The sequence below is a fragment of the Hyperoodon ampullatus genome, assembly GCF_949752795.1.
Source record: "Hyperoodon ampullatus genome assembly, chromosome: 14".
NCBI classification, from domain to species: Eukaryota; Metazoa; Chordata; class Mammalia; order Artiodactyla; family Ziphiidae; genus Hyperoodon; species Hyperoodon ampullatus.
The window spans coordinates 53644720-53665105 of record NC_136927.1 but is presented as its reverse complement, the minus strand read 5'-3'; the positions used below and the strand labels follow the sequence as shown (position 1 = coordinate 53665105).

At 44.6% G+C, this 20386-nt stretch overlaps 1 protein-coding gene across 1 annotated transcript; it reads left to right on the top strand.

The window, feature by feature from the left end:
- Positions 1-15207: 15207 nt before the first annotated feature.
- ZSCAN21 (zinc finger and SCAN domain containing 21) lies at positions 15208-19142 on the top strand (the record flags this gene model as incomplete). The annotated part of the gene is given in 5 exon segments (XM_079718783.1): positions 15208-15606; positions 15900-16092; positions 17929-18129; positions 18209-18300; positions 18304-19142. Coding segments are annotated over 5 exon segments (1398 nt in total). The 3' UTR covers positions 18817-19142.
- Between the last annotated feature and the right edge of the window lie 1244 nt (positions 19143-20386).

The following is a 20386-nucleotide window of genomic DNA, read 5'->3' as shown; positions in this document are numbered from 1 at the left end:
CACTACTGTACATTGAAAAGTAGTTACTTATTTTGCTATTCAAATTAATTTTTTATTATATCTAAAAATGAAATTATCTGTTTTACTTTACAGAGCTTTGTAAAACAAACTTGAAGTTATAGGGAGGTAAGCCATCTCCAATTCTGCAGGTCAAACAAAAGTTTGGGAACTATTTTGGACATCTCATAATACAGAATGTCTTAACATGAGAACTTAGTTTCATATTGTCTGGTTCTGTTTAACAGTGGATACCACAAGCCTCATGTTTTTCTCTTATCCTAAAACAGTGGAAGGTAAAGAGGGGGCATTAGGTCGACTTCTGAACAATGGTCTGTTATTTTCACAGGTTTTTTGTTTTGTTTTTCTTTTAATCATTGAGATTCTCACCTCCATTTACTAAAGAATCATGACTCACTTCAAATTACACAGTAATCAGCAAAGTTAATTGGTCTTAAAATTAAATTTTCTCCCTTCAACAAGCACTCATTAAGCAGTCAGGCTGAGTGCGTTAAGATACAAAGAGTAAGTTCTGTGAGGGATTGAAAGGTGATGCTGAAACTGGGATTTCATTCCAGTTTCAGATGCGGGTTTCAAGTTCCTTTGGTCCAGGGAAGGGACCAGGCAGCTGCCTGAGTCGCTATTGTTTAGTCTCCCAACAAGGTCAGGTTTGCTAGGAAGGAGAGTGCAGGGGAGGGTTGTAGGGGCCAGACTCCCAGCTGCGGAAGAGTGGTGAGGGAGCCCTGTGGAGGGAGAGAAGAGGGACTGCTGGGCATGTGCTGGGGGCCAGTGCTCGCCTGCCTTCCCCACCCCCCTACCCCCACTTCAGCCACTTGACAGTAAGGTTTTAGTCTGCCGAGCGAGGACAAAGCGTATTAGATTTAGAGGTGCTTCTGCTGGTTGCAGGGGTTCTTAAACATGAGAGGGCTGGGCAGGGGGAAGCAGGTTGTGACGACACAGGAAAATCTTGTTCTATAAATCTATGAGTTTGAGGGCAAGGGGCGGGATATTCAAGCAAAATCAGCAATTATTTTAACATGAACATAAATATTTTTATTAACTTTTAGTTAAATAGAGGTTATTACACCCAGGTCAACACAATAAGCCTAAATCTATATAGAGAGCTAACTCAGGCATTGTCTTGTTTATCTGTAGACTGGATAAAACAAACCTTTGCTGTTTTGTCAGTTCCTAGTTTCTTAGTTTAGAATAAATTAGACGAAAAGAAACTGACTTGTCTTTGTATATCCGCAGAATTAAGTTATTGCTGTTGAAACCTGGCCTTTTCATTTCCCTGATCTTTGAAGCATCCAGATGCTTGGTAGATGTTCAGTGAATGATTTTTTAATGAATTTGTTCATTTAAAATCCTCATTAACATTTCTAGAACGGCTTCTTTCAGTAAATAATGGAATTTTAGAGGAAAAGTGGGGTTTTTTTTAAAGCTAGGAAACTCCTCCACTGAAAAGTCATTTGAGCACTAAAGTTTCAGTCATGAGAAATGGCAGCAAAGTAAATTGGTAATGCATTTATAGTCAATGGTCCATTTTAGGAGGCTGATGGTGTCTGACAAACTTTAGAGTAGTGAGGTGGGGGAAGGAAATTGTGGGGATTTGTAATAAATATTCTCTTTATGTTTCTCTTCAGGATCATGGTAAAACAATAAATTATCATCTCTAGGTGGCAATAGTTGTGATGTTTGTTTTTTGTTGTCCTTGGGTGCATAAAATGCATGTTTTGGGTAAAGAAAAAAGTATAATTTCAAAATCAAAAACTAGAACTGTGACACAAACAATCCTCACCCAAATGACATGTTCTAGATAATTTCACAAGCGCTTAGGTAGCTTCTTGGCAACAGAATGAAAAACCATGGAATCAAGTTGCTTTTTAATGATCCCCAAAACATAATTTTTTCTTAGGATGGAACCATTAAAATAACCTTTGGAGACTGGGATTGACATATACACACTACTATATATAAAACATAACTGATAAGTACCTACCGTATAGCACAGGGAACTCGATGGCCTATATGGATAAGGAAGCTAAAAAAAAAGAGTTGATATATGTATAACTGATTCACTTTGCTGTACAGCAGAAACTAACAACATTGTAAATCAACTATACTCCAATAACAAAACCTTCGACCATTTTATGAGACAAAAAATTGAACATCCTGATAGTAGGAGCAACATGTAAAGTTGATATTTTAGACCTTCAAACTATGAACTCTAACCTAATAACCTTGTTTTTGCATAACTTACTGAAACAAACTCAATGTGATTTTTTTCACTGTCTCATTTAAATAATTGATTTTTTTCCACCCTATTTAGAAACGAGAGAGAAGTGCAAAGTGTTCTGTTTTCCTCTGCTCTTCAGTTTCCTTATCCTAAAGTTTCCTTATCTTGCCTCACTTGCTTTCCAGGGCTATGGTGAGATAAACAAATTGTTTAAAAAGTAAAAGGTGGCACATATGAAAAAGCAATGTATTTTTACTTAGGTATCATGACCAAATCTTAATTCGGGTACTAAACCCTATCCTGTCCAACTATCTTAGCCTAGGTTCCCTGAGAGCAGAACCTGAGGTTAGGGCTCGTGTGCAGATGATTTATTTTAGGAGATGATTCCAGAGAACAGCAGGGTAGACAGAAGCTGGAAGAAATCCAGTGCATTATTGAACTTGGTCGCTGCTATGGACGACGGGCCCTGTGAGAGATTCTGGTCCTGAGCTTATTAACGGCTGGGTGTGGAGAGGACCAGAGACTCCAGCGTCCCCAGTGTAGACAAGAGCCCCAGGAGTCGTAAGGGTCAAGGTTACCTTCCAAGAGCATCTCAGCCTTTCACTGTGTCCACTTCAAACCCTGGTAGCTTCCTCCTCCCTCCATTCCTGTGCCTTAGTTACAGAAAGCTGCCTGGGGAAAATCTGCAGACATGGCCCCTCCATGACCCTCGCCCCTGCTAGCCTACCCTCTTCTCTGCCATAGTCTTGGGGCCGCTGTCCGGGTGTTTCGTGCTCCCCAAGCTCCCAGGCCCACCATGGCCTCACCTCACCCTTTCTCAGCAGTCCCCCCTTGATATGCTCTCCCAGGGGCCTCAGGCCATCCCGATGCCTCGCTGTCTGGTCCTCCCTGCTCCCTGGAGCCCCTCCCTTGCTGCCTGCCGAGGGATGTGGCCTTGCTCTCGAGCGCCTCCAGGCTCCTCCTCACCCCTCAGTACCTGTTCTCCATTTAAATAAGCACAAACTTGTAGCTTTGAGGAGCAAAAGCAAATTTTTAAAATCTTTGGTTTGACTTTGACCCTTCCGTTTAGCTACCAAATTCCTCTGCCACGTGGACCAGAACTGCTGTTTTCATCTCTTCACCGCTGATATCCTCCCTCATAAAGCCCCTGTAACTCAGCTCTTTTTTTTTTAACATTCTTTTTTGTGTGTTTTTAAATTTTTTGGCCACGTTGTACAGCATGCAGGATCTTAGTTCCCCAGGGATCTGCCCCCTGCAGTGGAAGCACGGAGTCCTTAACCACTGCACCGCCAGGGAATTCCCTTGTAACTCGGCTCTCATCCCAGCCTCTTAGATGGCACCATTAGAGGTCACCAGTGTTCTTGACAGAGCCCTTTCTCTCGTCTTCATTCTCCCTTACTTTTCTAGAGCATTTGACATTTCCTTGAAACCTTGTCAGTTGTTTGCATTGCACTGCCCATCAACTCCTCTCTCTCTTCCTCCTTCACTCCTGAATAATAACAACCATGAGGTTTCTCTAATCCATACATCAACTTTGTAGAGACAGTTGCCCCATTATACAGATGTGGACACTGAGGCCCATAACGTGAAGCAGCTGGCCCCATGAATGGCAGAGCTGGATTTAAAGCGAGGTGTGTCTGACTCCAGCAATCAGGTTCTTTCCACTACTTCATGTCCTTTCTGAGCTCAGTTATTCTCCCACCTGCATACGCCACCTCTGTGATCCCACAACTACATTTATGGAGCAGCCTAGCATAGTGTTTACACACGCAGGCACTGGAGCCAGTGTTCCCAGGATCAAATCCTTCATCTACCACTTACGTGCTGTGTCTTAGTTTCCTCATCTGCAAAATGGACATAGCGTTATAAGCATTAAGTGAGCCGTTACATGTAAGGCAGCTACAGCAGTGCCTGACCTACGTGATCCAGAAATACTAGCTATTATTTCCTCCATGGTCCTCTCACTCTTTCCTGAATATTAATTTACCCCTCACAAAAGTCTCCCTTCTTTAAGTGAAACATGCTGGCAGTGTCCTCCATCCCATGAGTCCCTAAAAGACGTTACCTTGAAATCTGGTCTTTGTGAAAATTTGGGACCCGTGACAGTCCCCAATGTTATGGACAGAATTTCACATGGCCTCTGAGTCTCTCAAATTGCACTAATCCCTACTCAATTCTTTCCCCTGCCCCAATGCTTCTTCAGCTCTTGCAATTCCAAATCCTCCGGGGAATGGTATTTCCTCTGGAGTCATGGGCATTACTGCACAGGTTTAAGAGGGCTTTCTTGTTCCAAACTATGCACATCCCTTCACCAGTAGTCACCACCACTGCCTCCAAGTCTCAGGTGTCTTTGGCACGGCCTCCACTCCAGATGCTTGAACATACACGTGCTAGCACGACTCCCCCCTACCTGGATTATCTGTCATCGTGCGCCCTGCATTTGGTTCTGGACTCCACATTTTAAAAGAGAGACAGACCAACCGCAGGATGGTAAAACCAAAACCACCTCAGGTGTGCAATAAGGGGTTTTGCTTGGTGAAGAGAAAACACATGAGAACTTGGTCTCTGCCCTCAAGTATCTAAAGGCCTGTCATGTAGAAGAGGCATTCAGTTTGTTCTGCATGCCTCCAAGAAATCAATCTAAATCCCTTTCAACAAACATTATTGTCAGGCCATGTGCTGGGTGTCAGGAATAATAAAAAAGAAAGAGGTCCAGCAGTGAGTAAGGCAGATAGGTAAAACCAGCTCTTCCCAGCTGCTACCAGGACTTTTGGGCAAATTAGAAAAAGGCACCCCTTCCTCAAGACACTTGCCTGCCTTGTGCTAGCGAGTTGTGATAACCGTACAACTCCTAATAAGAAGATGACTGGTGGCCCCAGGGTTCTGCAGGGCCCAAGGTGCACACCCAGAAGGAATGGCCCTAGTGGAAGACACTGGGAGAAGGAACCTCATTGCAGAGCCAGCCAGAGCAGGTGTCTGCATCGAATCAGGTCAGGTATGACACCCAGGGGTCCTGGGCAGGAAGGGATTTTGCAAGGGGGGGGAGGGCTGGGCCAGATGCCCTTGGTGATCTCCTTCTACTCAGAGGTTATGCAATTCTTTTCTGGGTTCTTCCACCAACAACGGGGAACAAGCCGGCAACCTGCTCTTGTAAAAGCCTTGGTGGGAGACTTTACTGTCTCTTGTTAAGAAGGCAAGTGGCCCTCTCCAGAGGGGGTAGGACAACAACAACAAAAAAGGACCTGTGATGGGCAGAGCCACATCCTAGGGCAGGGCGGCGGGGAGGGCAGTGCGCTGACATTAAAACAGAGATCAGAAATAATATGGTAGCCAAGAATTTTGAAGATGAAAATGTCCTTACTATTGGTACAGGTAATTACAAAGCTAGTTCACTCTCATGTGATCCAAATGCTTTAAAGTTCTCAGAGCAGGTTATTATTATGCCCATTTTCCAGATAATTAAGCTGCATCTTCAAGTTCTCCAAGGCTCATTAGCAACAGCGCTCCAGCTCTAAGCTATGGGGTTGTCTAACTACATCACCTTTATTCTCTTTTCATTTTCTTTAGCTGAATGAATGTCTTTGCAGCTTCCCAACAGGCTGTACAGGCGGACTCCCTCTGGGAAGAAAAAGGAAGTTTTCAGAGCTATGATGGATGAGGAGCTTGCCTTGTACTAAAAGAAACCAAGGTTTGATCACCCTCTGCTGGCGAAGCATAGTGATGGCAGCAAAAGTAAGTGATGGCGAGACTGAGCGAGGAAGATCCAGAAAGCAACCTTTTTAGAGAGAACCACGGCCACCCTGCTGGAAGAGGAGGGAGGGAGCCCAGACCTGCAGTAACTAGCGTAGCTTTTCCCCTTCCAGACCTCTGCTACAAAGTGGGGTCTTTTTCTTTTTCAAACCAAATAATCTTTCAAGACAAAAGACTTCGTTGTACAGCAGAAACTAACACAACATTGTAAAGCAATTATACTCCAATTAAAAAAAAAAAGACAAAAGAAAACCGAGTAATGCAGAGAAAGTTAAGTGGGAGAGTATGGAGGTCATTTAAATGAGGAACCGTGGACCCTCAGAGAGTCATTATACACTTCACATTCCAAGATTCGAAGCAACTTTCAGACAAGATCATAAAACTGTTGTAGGTGGTCTTCGGGACAGTCACACATGGTAGTTTCCAAATATTTTGAAGGGCTGACAAGAACAACTACATGCATTTTGTGAGAGAAAAAGATCAATCAAGACTAAGATCAATGTGGGACTTCCTTGGCGGTCCAGTGGTTAAGACTCCGTGGTTTCACTGTCGAGGGCCTGGGCTCAATCCCTGGTTGGGGACCTAAGATTCCACAAGCCTTGTGGTGCAGCCAAAAAAAAAAAGACTAGGATCAATGAGTTGAAATTACAAGAAAGCAGATGTTTGCTTTTTGTTTGTTTGTTTTAATTTATTTATTTATTGGCTGCGTTGGGTCTTCGTTGCTGCACGTGGGCTTTCTCTAGTCGCAGCGAGCGGGGGCTACCCTTTGTTGCGGTGTGTGGGCTTCTCATTGCAGTGGCTTCTCTTGTTGTGGAGCACGGGCTCTAGGCGCACGGGCTTCAGTAGTTGTGGCTCGCAGGCTCGGTAGCTGTGGTGCACGGGCTTAGTTGCTCTGCAGCATGTGGGATCCCCCCGGACCAGGGCTTGAACCCGTGTGCCCTGCATTGGCAGGCAGATTCTTAACAACTGCGCCACCAGGGAAGTCCCCTAGATGTTTGCTTTAATTGAAAGAACTTTTAGCAAGTAGAATTCTCCAAAAGGCGGGAACTGTCCTCTAATAAACTCCCTGCCACAGAGCTTTGCATATTAGGAGACATCACACTGTGCATCCCCAAGATGACCCGTCACTTAGTCACCATTTATTGGTCTCGTCTGTATTATCATGGACCATGTATTATTATGGACCATGTCCATAGTTATTTGTTTACGTACCTGCCAAGAACTACATGTATTTTTCATTTTTCATTTTCTCCTTTTGCCTGAACCCAATGGCTGACACATTGTAGGTTCTTGGTTAGTGTTTGCTGAATGAATTCATTGGAAGAATATGAGGTTCTTGTAAGTCAAAACTGTTCTGAAGAAGAAATGCAGAGCCACCAGCCACAATGGCTAACTTTTCCTTCGTCTGCTCTCTTGTGGTTTTGTCATATGGCCATGATTATATCAATAGATGATAATGGATCACGTAAGTTAACTTATTTTACCACAGTCTGATTTGGGTGGGAGCATATTGATCTTTTTAATCTGCTGAGATATAGTAAGGACACAGGATTGAATTAGAACATCTGGATTCTACTCTCAGCTCTGCTACTAATTAGCTCACTAGTGTGCCTCGGAGCTGACCTCTTCAGCCACAGGTGGGTTTCTTCATCTGAAAACAAGAGCTTAACCAGCTTTTCCCTAAGGTCTCTTTTGCCATCAGTATTTTGCAACTCTAGGCCCTTTGCTGTAGAAAGAACGATGGGCTTGGAACGGGAAGGATTTCCTTTAAGCCTCAACATCACAACTTACTGGTTGCATGACTCAGCAAAGATCCTTTTGTCTATGAGGTTGGACAGAGCACTGCCAAGGCATCAATACACGTGTGGCTCAGGAATTCCCTGGCAGTCCAGTGGTTAGGACTCCGAGCTTTCACTGCAGAGGGCACGGGTTCAATGCTGCAAGCCTCACAGTGCGGCCAAAAAACCAAAAAACAACAACAACAAAACATATGTGGCTCATGGAACTATGCAGGTTTCTGGTTTCCCCCTCAGCCCGAGTGATTCTGTTCTATCTGGCTCCTGGCCACATTGCAAAAGAGCATGTGGGATGGTAGATAATGTTGTGACTATTTTTAGAAACAATCTGCTACACACATTTATCTTCAATTTATCAGTCCTTTGAAACATAATCCTGAGAATACTTACCCCTGTGAAATATTAAAATCTCTGTTTTATAGATCAGGAAACATGGGCTCAGGAAAGTGAGTAACTTCTCCAGTGTCATACAAGTGAGATGTGGGAAAGTCAAGATTCAAACTTGGCTCTTTCTTCAGAGTCTATACTTTTAATCCCCTTACTGCCTCTGAGTTAGAAGAAGTCAGGATAATTGTTGTGTTTAAGGCACTAAGTTTTGGGGTAGTTTTTTATGCGGCAATAAAGAATTGAAACCAAGTGCTTAACACAGTACCGGCCCACAGTAAGTACTCAGAGGAGGTGTGTGGAGGGAGTGGTAATGGTGAATGAATGCCACTGGGGCTGGAGGTGAAGGGAAAAACTAACAGGAGTCTGGGGCAAGCTGCAGGTCATCCAGCCCCAAAATTCACTCTGCAAAACTCCTGTCCTCCCCATTCCCAGGGCTCTCCCACTTCAAAGCAGCACAAGATGATGCAGGAAGTGGCCGTTTTTGAGCAACTCTCTCAGAAAGTCCTTCCTTGTATTGAACTTTTCTTTCATTTCCATTCATTGCTCTTAGTTCTGTCCTCTGGGCTCCAGAAGACAAACTTCATTTTCAAGTGATGACACTTCACAAATTTGAAAACTAAGACTGCTTTGTCTCTCATTCTTCCCTTGTCCTCTCCTACCTAAGGTAAGAAAAATTCTCCAGATTCTCCTAGGTGGGATGGCATGGTGTTCAGAGCTCACACCTCCCAATGATTTCGTTATTTCTGGATGATCACTGGGTTTTGAACACTCCTCTTAACGTGTGCCACCCAGAAGGGGCCCATCTTAGACGTCTGACCAGTGCGTGGGGGAATGAATGAAACAAGACTGTGTGATAACTGTTGAAACTGGTCAGTTGGTACATAGGGGACTCACTGTTGATCTTTTGTATGTCTTTGAATTTTAAATTTTTATGTTTTTAAATTTAAATGATCATAGAAAACATCAGGGAAAAACGTCTCATCTCTACAAATTTATGGTGCATTCAGACACGGTATTCCCTGCGCAGGCACGTTGCTGTCCCTCAACATGTGTGCCTTTTGAGGGACCAGGCAAAAGCAAACTCAGTGAGGGCCGGACGGGGTGGGGCTGAGATCGAAAACATTGAGAATCTACAGTCCCGTAACCTGCAGCTGAGCAATAGCGGCGGGGGAAAAGGTAGGCAAGGACCTCTGTACCAAGTCCTGCAGCATCAGGAGCCTCTGGAAGGCGGCCTCGGAGATTTCTGCCCAGGAAGTTTCGAACCCGCAAAGCCCCAAGGGCACAGCTACTTCAGGTGGATGCGGCCGGGCATCTGAGTGTAATAACTAAATCTCGGGCTTCGTGGGCTAAGCGTGGGGCTCTGTGTCCATAAACGGGGACCGAGTTCTCACGCGGTGACCGGCCTGAGGGTCACAGGAGAACCGGCCTCTTAAGTCCACGAGGAGGACCAAGGCCGCCGCGCCTAGCCCACGCCTCTCCTTGGCCCGGGGCGTCGGGAGCGGGGTGCGAAAACCGCCAAGACTTCATCTGGTCGGCCCCTCCTTAGTTAAAAAAAAAAAAAAGGAATGGGAAAGAGGTCCCCGCCTGTTCACGTTGCGAGGGCGCCTCCACTAGTCACTTTCGCTCCTTTACCTCCCGAGTACCCGAGACACCGAGATGCCAAAAACACCTCCCAACTTCCTAGAGGGGCCTCTGCGGCCCCGCACAGCTCTCCGCGGGCGGGGCTATGACGCACTTCCGGCTGCGTCGGCGGCGGTGCGCGTCGAGGTGTTCCAGCGGCCTGAGCGGGTTTGACTCACGGTGAGCCTCCGGGTCCCCGGTTCGCGTGGCGGGCGGAAGCGGGAGTGTCCGCCGAAGGGTGCGGGGAGGGACGAGTGGGTTAGGCAGCTGTGGCCTGTGGGGACTCCCCAGACCGGTCCTGGGAGGGTGGTGGGAGGAGCTCCCAGTCCCTGCCCAGCCCCAGACGGCGGAGGCGTTTGCTCCCTTGAAAGCATTTCCTCCACTCCCGCGCACCCCCCGAGGGGCTTAAAAAGTGAAAGTTGGCCTCTTTCGTGTTCCAGAGCAGTTTTTCTCTGCGCTCCCTGAGCCGAACGGCCCGTCAGTCTGAGCGGGGCTGCTTTCTCTTTTTCCCTGGCTCTCAGTAGGCGGTCCGAATTCAAGGCTAATTGATAAGAATTCGCCCAAGGGGGTTGGGGACCTCGTGTGAGAAACTAGGCCTCAGTAGTCCTGGGTAGTGTCTGTTCCAAGGGAGGGAATAGGGAGGGCTTTGTTCAGGTTAGAAAGCACGTAACAGGGATCTGCTCCAGTTTGGAAACGCAGTTTTAGAGGACTATTTATTTATAAATAGTTTGTCAAGAGAAAGGTGACCTGGTGAGTGAGGTACTTGGAAACCTCTTATATAAGGAGCAATTGAAAGAACTGTGAAGAAAAGACAACTGTTTTCAGGTATTGGAAGCCTACAACGGAGAAAGTAAGTTTTGGTCTAGGACCAAACTAGGATCAGTGAAGAAAGAAGATAAAAAGTGATGCAGAATTTGGTTCAGTTTAAAGAAAACCTGTAACAGTTAGAACTGTCCAGCAGTAGAAATCTGTGCCTCATGAATTATCAAGTTTGCCTGCGTAGGAGTTTTCAGGTACAGAATGAGTATGTCAAAAGCATTCTAGCAGTAATAGGTAAGTCATGTTAAATTGTTAGACTGTAATAATTTGGTTTATTTATGCCTCATCTTGTTCTAGAATGGATTTGGGGCACTTTGATAAGGGCATATAAGCTTTGGGAAATCGGCATAAAAGAGGGGGAAAAAACCTCGGAACAGAACAAAGGCCTCTGCTTGTAGTAGACCATGAATGTTTCCTTGATGGGCCTCTTGTCCTAAACATTCTAGCGAGCTTAAAATAGTTCACTGTGGTTGCAGACAGTGTGAGTAATGAAGCCTCTGTTTTCTATTCACATGCTTTTTTATTTTATAAGCACCTTATTAAGAAAAATTCGAAAGCTGAGACCTTGAGGGCATCCCTAAATGAACCTTTAGACAAACTCAACATGACCAGTGTGGTCATGACCAATACTGGCTTTGCTAGAGGCAGACAAGAGACAAGGAGATCTGAGAGGCAACAGGGGCTGAAATCTTTGAGACCTTGTTGGCCTTGTGATGATTTTGGCTTTTACTCTGTATGACACACAAAGCCTTGAAAGGTGTGAGCAGAGGAATGATGTGATCTGACTTGTATTTAACAGGCAACAGATGATGGACTGGTGGGACAGCAGTGCTGGAGGTAGCGAACTCTGAATCTCTTACTTGTAGAGCTTTGCTCATGAATTGTGTGCAGAATGTGAAGGAGGATTTGGGTGCCCAGGTTTTTTTGGTCTGGAAAAAATGGTGGAGTTGCCATTAACTAAGATGAGCAGCTTTGGGGGAAAGATGGGAAGTACAGTTTCAGGCGTGTTAAGCTTGAGATGCCACTGGACGTGCTGGTGGCAACGTCAAGTGGGTAGTTTGTTGTGTGAGTCTGGAGTTCAGAAGAGAGGTCCAGGCTGCAGATAAATCGGCGGCTGTTGAGTATATAGATGGTACTTAAAGCCACGTGACTGGATGAACTCTCCAAAGAGAGTGAGTACAGTTAGGAAGAAGGCTCCAAGCACCCAGCCCTCCACTTGTTTGTGGCCTTGCTGAGGCATGAATTTGAATTGCGGGCACTGCAAAACTGGTGTGCTAGAATAAACCACTGAGCTATTGAGCCAGCCCAGCCAGTTGCCCAGCAGCAACATCTAGGGAAACTTTCTTCTTCAATTATGACTATGTATGTGTTTTGCAAAGGCGATTGTGTGATATAGTGGCATCTGTGAGTTTGAACTCACCAACTTCTGGGAACAGATCCCATGTGAACGTGATACAGGACACTCACTGTTTAATGCCTCCTGTGCTGGGTTATAACTCCTAGTGTCTTGCAGAGTTTCCCAGGCTGGATCCCAGAAGCTGAGCAGTCTTTCCTGTTCTTGGGGTGCCCTCCTCTGAAGAGAGTGGGAAATTTTGTAACCAGTTATGTTACAAAGTTATTCCAACACTTAGGAGGTCCACTTGAAAGGATTTCTAAGGAATGCTCCCAGCGCTGCTACATCTATATTTAGGTTATTTTAGCCTTTGGTGCTAATGCCTTTATTTTAAGAGACTAGATGACAGTGCTTCCCACCCACCCCCCATCCCCACTCAGTTTTCAAGTAATCCTGAACTTGGGAGCTTCAGTAGTGTACTGGGTGCAGAGGATAGCATAAACGAGTGTTCAGTGCTGATGCTGGTCCACTGTGTTGGAATACCTGTTGGCACCTCATAGGATGCTTCAGAATTTGGGTACAGTAGAGGGGAGTCCCAGCTAGCATCCCGAGAGTTCTGAACTAATTAGCAGCTGATAATTATTGACTTTCTCGTAAAAGCAAGGTTACATATTGAGGTTTTATTCCTAGAACCCCACTTCCTATATTTTTTTAATTACCAAAATTGATTACAAAAATAAAGGGGAAGTCATATAAAACACATGTTTTTAATACATATCTACTAAATGTGTGAAACTGAACATCTGATATAAAAGCTGTAACATAAATGTACCTTTTTTGGAAGGTTCTGCATGGGCTGGAATTGCTGCTTTTTTGTTTTCCTGGGTTTCTTTTTTTGAAGGGCATGGAATTTGGGCATTAGAAGTAAAATCTATTTTATTTGTTAAAAACTGCTTATGATCCCTTTGGAGATTTTATGATTTTCTGGCTACAAAAGTAATAATATCCATTATAGAAAATTTAAGAAATAAAAAAAAGACTTTAAAAAATTGAAATCATTCATAATTCTGTAACCCAGAAATATCACTGTTCGTGTTTTTATCTTTTTCCTTCATTGTGATTGTGTGTATATTATGACTTTGTGTGCGAAATGATATTTCAAGGCTGTCAAGCCAGATCCATGGAGATTGACACACATGTTAGAAATTAGCATACTCAACTTTTTAAATGCCTTAGCTTTAGATTATCTGCAACTCCTGTTCCCTCGTCTTCAGCTTTTATAAGCCATTTATACATCCTTTTTATGTTCTCTACCATTGTTATCAATATAATTTCATGTAATGAACACCCACATAGATTTTTTACGTGTTTGGCTCTTTCTTGAGACTGGTGGAGTTTTCCTGGTCTAGATTATTCAAATTCAGTACGGGAACACCTATGTGACAGGAAAGGTGCTGCTTAGAGTTTAAAAACATGCTCATCAGGAAGGCCAGCCACAAGTGTGTAAGATTAATTAACTTATGTAGTTTTCTTTCAGAGTACTATATTTAGTGAATGCCAATAATGATAGACTGATTCTATTGTCTGTTTACTCACTTCTTTTCCATCTCCCCCACAACTTGAAAGCTGTGTGAGGGTAGGCGTGTATCTGTCTTAGGCATCCCTGCAGTCCTAGCGTCCAGCCCATGGCAGGTATTCAGCAAATGTTGAGTGAATGGATTTCACTTTTCTGGCATATGAAGAAAATGGAAGTAATTATATTTACTATAGATGTTTTCAGTATTCTAATGCATCAACTGACAAATATATAGAATATTTAAAATTTAAAAGAAAAAATACTCTTAAACATCTTTTGTTTGTATTGTCTATTGTGGTTTAATTTTTCCTTTCAGTTTCCTCTCAGCAGTATGTGTCTCATCAAAAGAAATACCTCTGAAAGAACTTACGTTACTTTTAGTCTAATCTCTTGTCATTCCACTTGTCTTTCTGTGAAAGCTAAACATAAATGGCATTTTAAAACAAGAGTATGCCCTGCTTAAAATGGGTCAAGTGAAGCTCAAATTACATCACTAACTGTGCTCAATCATTTAAAAATATGCTAGTTAATTCCAGGCTTCTAACATGATTCCTGGTTATGCTAACTAGCCCTGTCATTTGACTAGTAAATTTTTAATGCTGAAGCTAAAAGTTGTAGGTTTAGACAGACTTCATTTGGCCAGTAGATGGCCTCTTGAGATCTCAGAAGTTGTAAGATTCTGAAACAGTTTTTGGAGCAAAGTTAATTTAAATTTAGTTTTAAGCTTATGCCACAGTGCTTTTCTTAAATTTATTTTCAAATCGAGGTATATTTGATGTACAATATTATATAAGTTACAAGTGTACAACATAGTGATTCACAGTTTTTAAAGATTATACTCCATTTATAGTTATTATAAAATATTGGCTCTATTCCCTCTGCTGTACAGTATATCCTTGTAGCTTATTTCTTTTATACATAGTGGGTTGTACCTCTTAATTTCCAGCCCTATATCGCCCCTCCCCCCTTCTCTCACCCTACTGGTAACCACTGGTTTGTTCTCTGTATCTGTGAGTCTGTTTCTTTCTTATTATATTCACTAGTTTTTTTTATTTTTTAGATTTTGCATGTAAGTGACAATATACAGTATTTGTCTTTCTCTGTCTGACTTTTCACTAAACATAATATCCTCCAAGTCCATCCATGTTGTTGAAGATGGCAAAATTTCACTCTTTTTTATGGCTGACTAGTATACCATTTTGTGTGTGTGTGTGTGTGTGTATACACGTACACACCCCACATCTTCTTTATCTGTTTATCTGTTGATGGACACTTAGATTGCTTCCATATCTTGGTAATTGTAAATAATGCTGCTATGAACATTGGGGTGAATTAGTGTTTTCGTTTTCTTCAGACATATATGCAGGAGTGGGGTTGAGCCACAGTGCACTTTTTCAGAGAGTGGAGGCAAAGTCAAATCAAAATAGGATATCCTGAGCTGACTCCAGAAAGATATTTGACAGTCATTGTAATATGGTAGCTTTACGATAGCCATAATTTCCACAATTTCCTGTGCTAAAGGTGTGGCTATAAAAACCAAAAAGCATACATACTTTTTCTTTTGGTAATTTTATGGTAACCATATTTTCATAGGTTTAACGTGTAGCCCTAAAGAACCAGAAACCCAAAGGAACCAGTACTCCTGCTACACAGAGCCCCATTTTAGTGACACTGTTTCTGGAGTACCTATATGATGACCAAGGTACTGGGCATGGCCACAGTTCTGGGCCCTAGAACTCCACAAGAGCAGGGGCCTGTGATTGTGAAGGTCGAGGAGGAGGAGGAGGAGAAAGGGAAGCGCCTTCCCAGCCTGGAGATGTTCCGCCAGCGCTTCAGGCAGTTTGGGTACCATGACACCCCTGGCCCTCGGGAGGCCCTCAGCCAGCTCCGGGTGCTCTGCTGTGAGTGGCTGAGGCCTGAGATTCACACCAAGGAGCAGATCCTGGAGCTGCTGGTGCTGGAGCAGTTCCTGACCATCCTGCCCCAGGAGCTCCAGGCCTGGGTGCAGGAGCACTGCCCGGAGAGCGCTGAAGAGGCCGTCACTCTCCTGGAAGATCTGGAGCGAGAGCTGGATGAGCCAGCACAGCAGGTAGGCTGGGGAGACCTTTTACTCTGTGAGATTGGAAGCATAGCAGTCCAGGCAGGAGCGGGTTTGTTCACACACTGAGAATAACTGAATGGACCTTCCGCTGAGTTAGACCATGTTTCCTCCTATTTTTCTTCTGCTATCCTACATGGAATTGGGGAATTACCCTTGGGAGTTGAATGGGATGGATGCTTTTCTCTTTCCTAGAGGTTCTACATAGCTGTCCTGAGATTTTCTTTTGTTCTGGTTCTTAAAGTGAGTTGTGCACAGACCCAGCCGTTCCTAATTGTCTCTAGGCCTCACCACCTCCCAGTGAACAGAAACAGTGGTGGGAGAAGATGGCATCCTCAGGAGCAGTGGAGGAATCCCTGAGCAGCCCGCAGCCACGGTCTGTGGAGACCAGTTACAAATACGAGTCTTGGGGGCCCCTCTACATCCAAGAGACTGGTGAAGAGGAGGACTTCACTCCAGAGCTGAGAAAGATTCAAGGTAAGACCATCTGTCAGGCCCCCACTCGGTGCCCAGGCCTTTGTGGTTGAAGAAACACTCGTCCTAATTCCTGGTTGTGAGGTGGTCCCCTAGGCTGACTCAACTGGTCTGGCTGATGAGGCAGAATGAGTTCCTTTCCTCCCTCAGGTGTGTCTCAGTCAGTCCTGGCGTGGGAACAGATGACACGCTCGTAAAGGGAGAGTTGAAGTGAGTTTAGTAAGGGGACTGTTCATGGAAGCGAGGACAGCTTGAATGAACCAGTAAAAGGTGGTACTGGTTCTTTTTGTTAATGACTTAGTGAACCTGCTGTGATCAGTTTGGGATTATGCAGAAATGGTCCTGGTAATTTCTTTTTCAACTTATACCTCATTAAGCTATTTAAAATGTTTAACTTTTCTTAAGTTATTTACTTCCCACACACAGTTCATGGCAACTTGAAGGGAAATCTGTATGTGTAGCCAAGTGACTGCTCATCATGGGGACTGAGAGGGATTTTAGCTGCTGCTTCAGTCAACAGTGAACAGTGAGGAGGGGGTGAGCCTAGAAGCAGCTGGTAGCAGAGGAGGGAAATAGATGGTGGGTGGAGAGAGAGACAGGGACGAGGAGAAAGTGGCTTAGAGGAAAGTACCTTGTTGACTGAGGCTTCTGGACTTGCGGAGGGATGACACTTCTCAAAGGGAGCCCATTTTTCAGTGTGAATTTCTCTTACTCCCCTTTTCTGTGTATGTGGATGGTTAGGTGGACTTTTTTTTTTTTTTTTTTTTGCGGTACGTGGGCCTCTCACTGCCGTGGCCCCTCTCACCGCAGAGCACAGGCTCCGGAGGCGCAAGCCCAGCAGCATGTGGGATCCTCCCACACCGGGGCACGAACCCACGTCCCCTGCATCGGCAGGCAGACTCCCAACCACTGCGCCACCAGGGAAGACCCCTAGGTGGACTTTTAAGAGGTGTGACTGTCTCGTGAAGTGCTCTAAAAAAGCTAAACTGCTTCAGTCTGATTTTGACAGTTACTTTATAACTAAGAGAATGATAAGACGTAGCCAATGTAGGTGAAATGATGAGAGTTAAACCCTCATGGGAGTTAAGTACTGTCATTCAAATTAGTAAGGATCTGGGACTAGAATGATTATAAGTGGGCCAAACGTTCTCTCTTATTGCTTTTATATTCAGCTTCTGTGAGAATAAGGATTTTGTGAGTTTGCCACTAGCCTCTTCTCCCTTAATTATCCTTTTTATTTTCCTTTATCAACTTTGACCCTTGCACAGTCTCTCTTGTTTCTTTCTACCTGAGCATCACCCAGCTCCTTTGCTGCTGTCTCAGTATGCTGCTTTTTTTTTTTTTTTGCGGTACGCAGGCCTCTCACTATTGTGGCCTCTCCCGTTGCGGAGCACAGGCTCCGGACACGCAGGCTCAGCGGCCATGGCTCATGGGCCCAGCTGCTCCGTGGCATGTGGGATCCTCCCGGAACAGGGCACGAACCCATGTCCCCTGCACCGGCAGGCAGACTCTCAACCACTGTGCCACCAGGGAAGCCCTGTCTCAATATGCTTGGTTTTGCCTAATTGCCCTCTATACCTGAAGTTCTCCTGGCAGAGAACACCATGTACTTCTCATACCATGATAGGTTCTGGTAGGGGGCTTGCGTGAAAGTCTGGCATCATAAACTAGATCTGATAATGACTTATTTGTATCAGTGTGATACTGTAACTTCATAGAGCAATATTTGGTTACCCCTTAGAATCCATCAGTGTCACCTGGTGATTCAATTTCTCATTTAACAGTTTCTTTTCAGGACAGGAAACAACTGACATGTCCTTATTCTACTTACTGTTTCAGATCGTAAGTCGAACACCCAGAATGAGGAATCAACAGATAAGCAGGAAAGTTCTGAAGAATTTCACGCAGAAGGATTCAGAAGGGATTCTATTCCCATGATTATTGCCAACAAATGTGAGGCCAGGTTAGAAAGGCAGTGGGTTAACCTGGAAAAGGGAAGAGGAACAAAAATTCCTCTCCAAGACAAAGGTTCCTCAAAAGGTAGAGAAGTAATGACTAAACCTGCCCCAGCAGAGAGACGTTACATATGTGCTGAGTGTGGGAAAGCCTTTAGTAATAGCTCAAATCTCACTAAACACCGGAGAACACACACTGGGGAGAAACCGTATGTGTGCACCAAATGTGGGAAAGCTTTCAGCCACAGCTCCAACCTGACCCTTCACTATAGAACACACTTGGTGGACCGGCCCTATGACTGTAAGTGTGGAAAAGCCTTCGGTCAGAGCTCGGACCTCCTTAAACATCAGCGAATGCACACTGAAGAGGCTCCTTACCAGTGTAAAGATTGCGGCAAGGCCTTCAGCGGGAAAGGCAGCCTCATTCGACACTATCGAATACACACCGGGGAGAAGCCGTATCAGTGTAACGAGTGTGGGAAGAGCTTTAGTCAGCACGCAGGTCTTAGTTCTCACCAGAGACTCCACACTGGAGAGAAGCCATATAAATGTAAGGAGTGTGGGAAAGCCTTCAACCACAGCTCCAATTTTAATAAACACCATAGAATCCATACCGGGGAAAAGCCCTATTGGTGTAATAATTGTGGGAAAACCTTCTGTAGTAAGTCCAATCTTTCCAAACATCAGAGAGTCCACACTGCAGAGGGAGAAGGGCCTTAACTGTCAGGTATGCTCTCTTGATGGTTTTTGTTTTTTTAACTTCAGAACGTGAATGCTAGGGAGAAAGCCCAGTAATTGCAGTGTAAACTCTGGGGTAGATTTCGTTTCACTCGACGTCGAGGGGACAGAGTGAGAGCTCAGGTGGGGACACTGCGGGTTCCTCACCTGCCCGCTGGCTGCAGCAGGGTCCCCTCACCACACTTCGAGTCCCATAAATCATGCGGACATTGCCTTTTGTATAGTTAAAGCGCTGTGTATCCGGTATAATTAAGGAGGAAACATTAAAACTGTTTAAGTGTTTTAACATATATTCAAGAATTATGATTTGTAAAGAAATGAGCCATGTTGAACACAGTTTAATCCAATTCAGAATAAACTTAAAACATCTTGTGATGCCTCAAGACTATTTTATTAAAAAATTGTATGTTATTCAACACTATTCTAGAGAGGAAACTTCCTTTTGGTTTTGCTTTTGGAAAATTTGGATTTGGGGTAAATAGAACTTTCAGTGCTTGTGAGTGTGTGTGTGAGGAAATTGCAGCAGGGTGTGCAGGGTAGCTGCAGCTTAGTCTTCATCGTGCTTTTCCTGTGTACAGAACACGTTTTTCTAGCATTTGGGAACATTTTGTCAGCCTCATGCTTTTTGGGTGTTATACTCGTGTCTCTGCCAAAGTCTGTGAAAATCTGACTCCCTGATAAGCTTCCTACTAAATTCCAGAAGCCAATAATGCACAGTATGATTACCTTAAATCCATCCTGTTTTTTTCCCTCTGACTGCAAACTCTTTGATTTAAGGTATGGCTTTTGGCCACTTGGTCCTCCTGTTACCTGGAAACCGAACAACTTCACTCTTTGCTCCTGTCATTTGCTTATCTTCATATTGTGAGTTTTTTCCACCTCTTATTAGTAGTCACTGAAATATCTCTTTGTCTGCTGCTGCAGCCCTAGTGGTCACACAAACCTGACATGCCAGGATTGGGGACAGCAAGAAAGTGTCATGTGTAGTACCAGTTCTGATCGCTGGAAACTGCCTCGTATGCCATCCTGGGATCAGATTAAACTACAGGTAATGAGTCTATGCAGCAGCCAAATTTATTAGGGTGGCGGGGGGGCAGGGGTGTCATTACTGAAAAAGAATCAATAGTGCTTGAAATCTGAAGGGTTCTTAACTGTTCCGGTGGCCTGCTGATGATCTGGACATCCCTGCCAGCTCCTTTGGCCATTTCGTGTGAGCCATCCTGTTTGTATATTAACCCTCCCGGAGGCCCACAGAGAATTAGTGATTAGGTGGCAGCTGGCTATCTGTAGGGCCCCCGCCGAAACTGCTCCAGATGAAGGCTGAGGAGCCTGCTGAGCCCTCGTCCTCCTCTGGTGAGAGCGGCCTGGGCCCCCCATCTGTCCTGCCCCTCACCTTCCTGACTGCAGTGGTAGTTTCTGATGGGTGTTGATGTGAGGCAAAGGTCCACACACTTCCTTTCAGCTCCCATCGGTCCATCGGCGAGCTGAAATCTTCCTCTGATCTCCTTGTCTCCAGACTTTCAGCCTTATTCTTTGCAGACCCCTTGTCTAGACAAGTCACAGCCCAGGAGGCCACTTCTCCCTCCATGAAAAGTTGGTGCCAG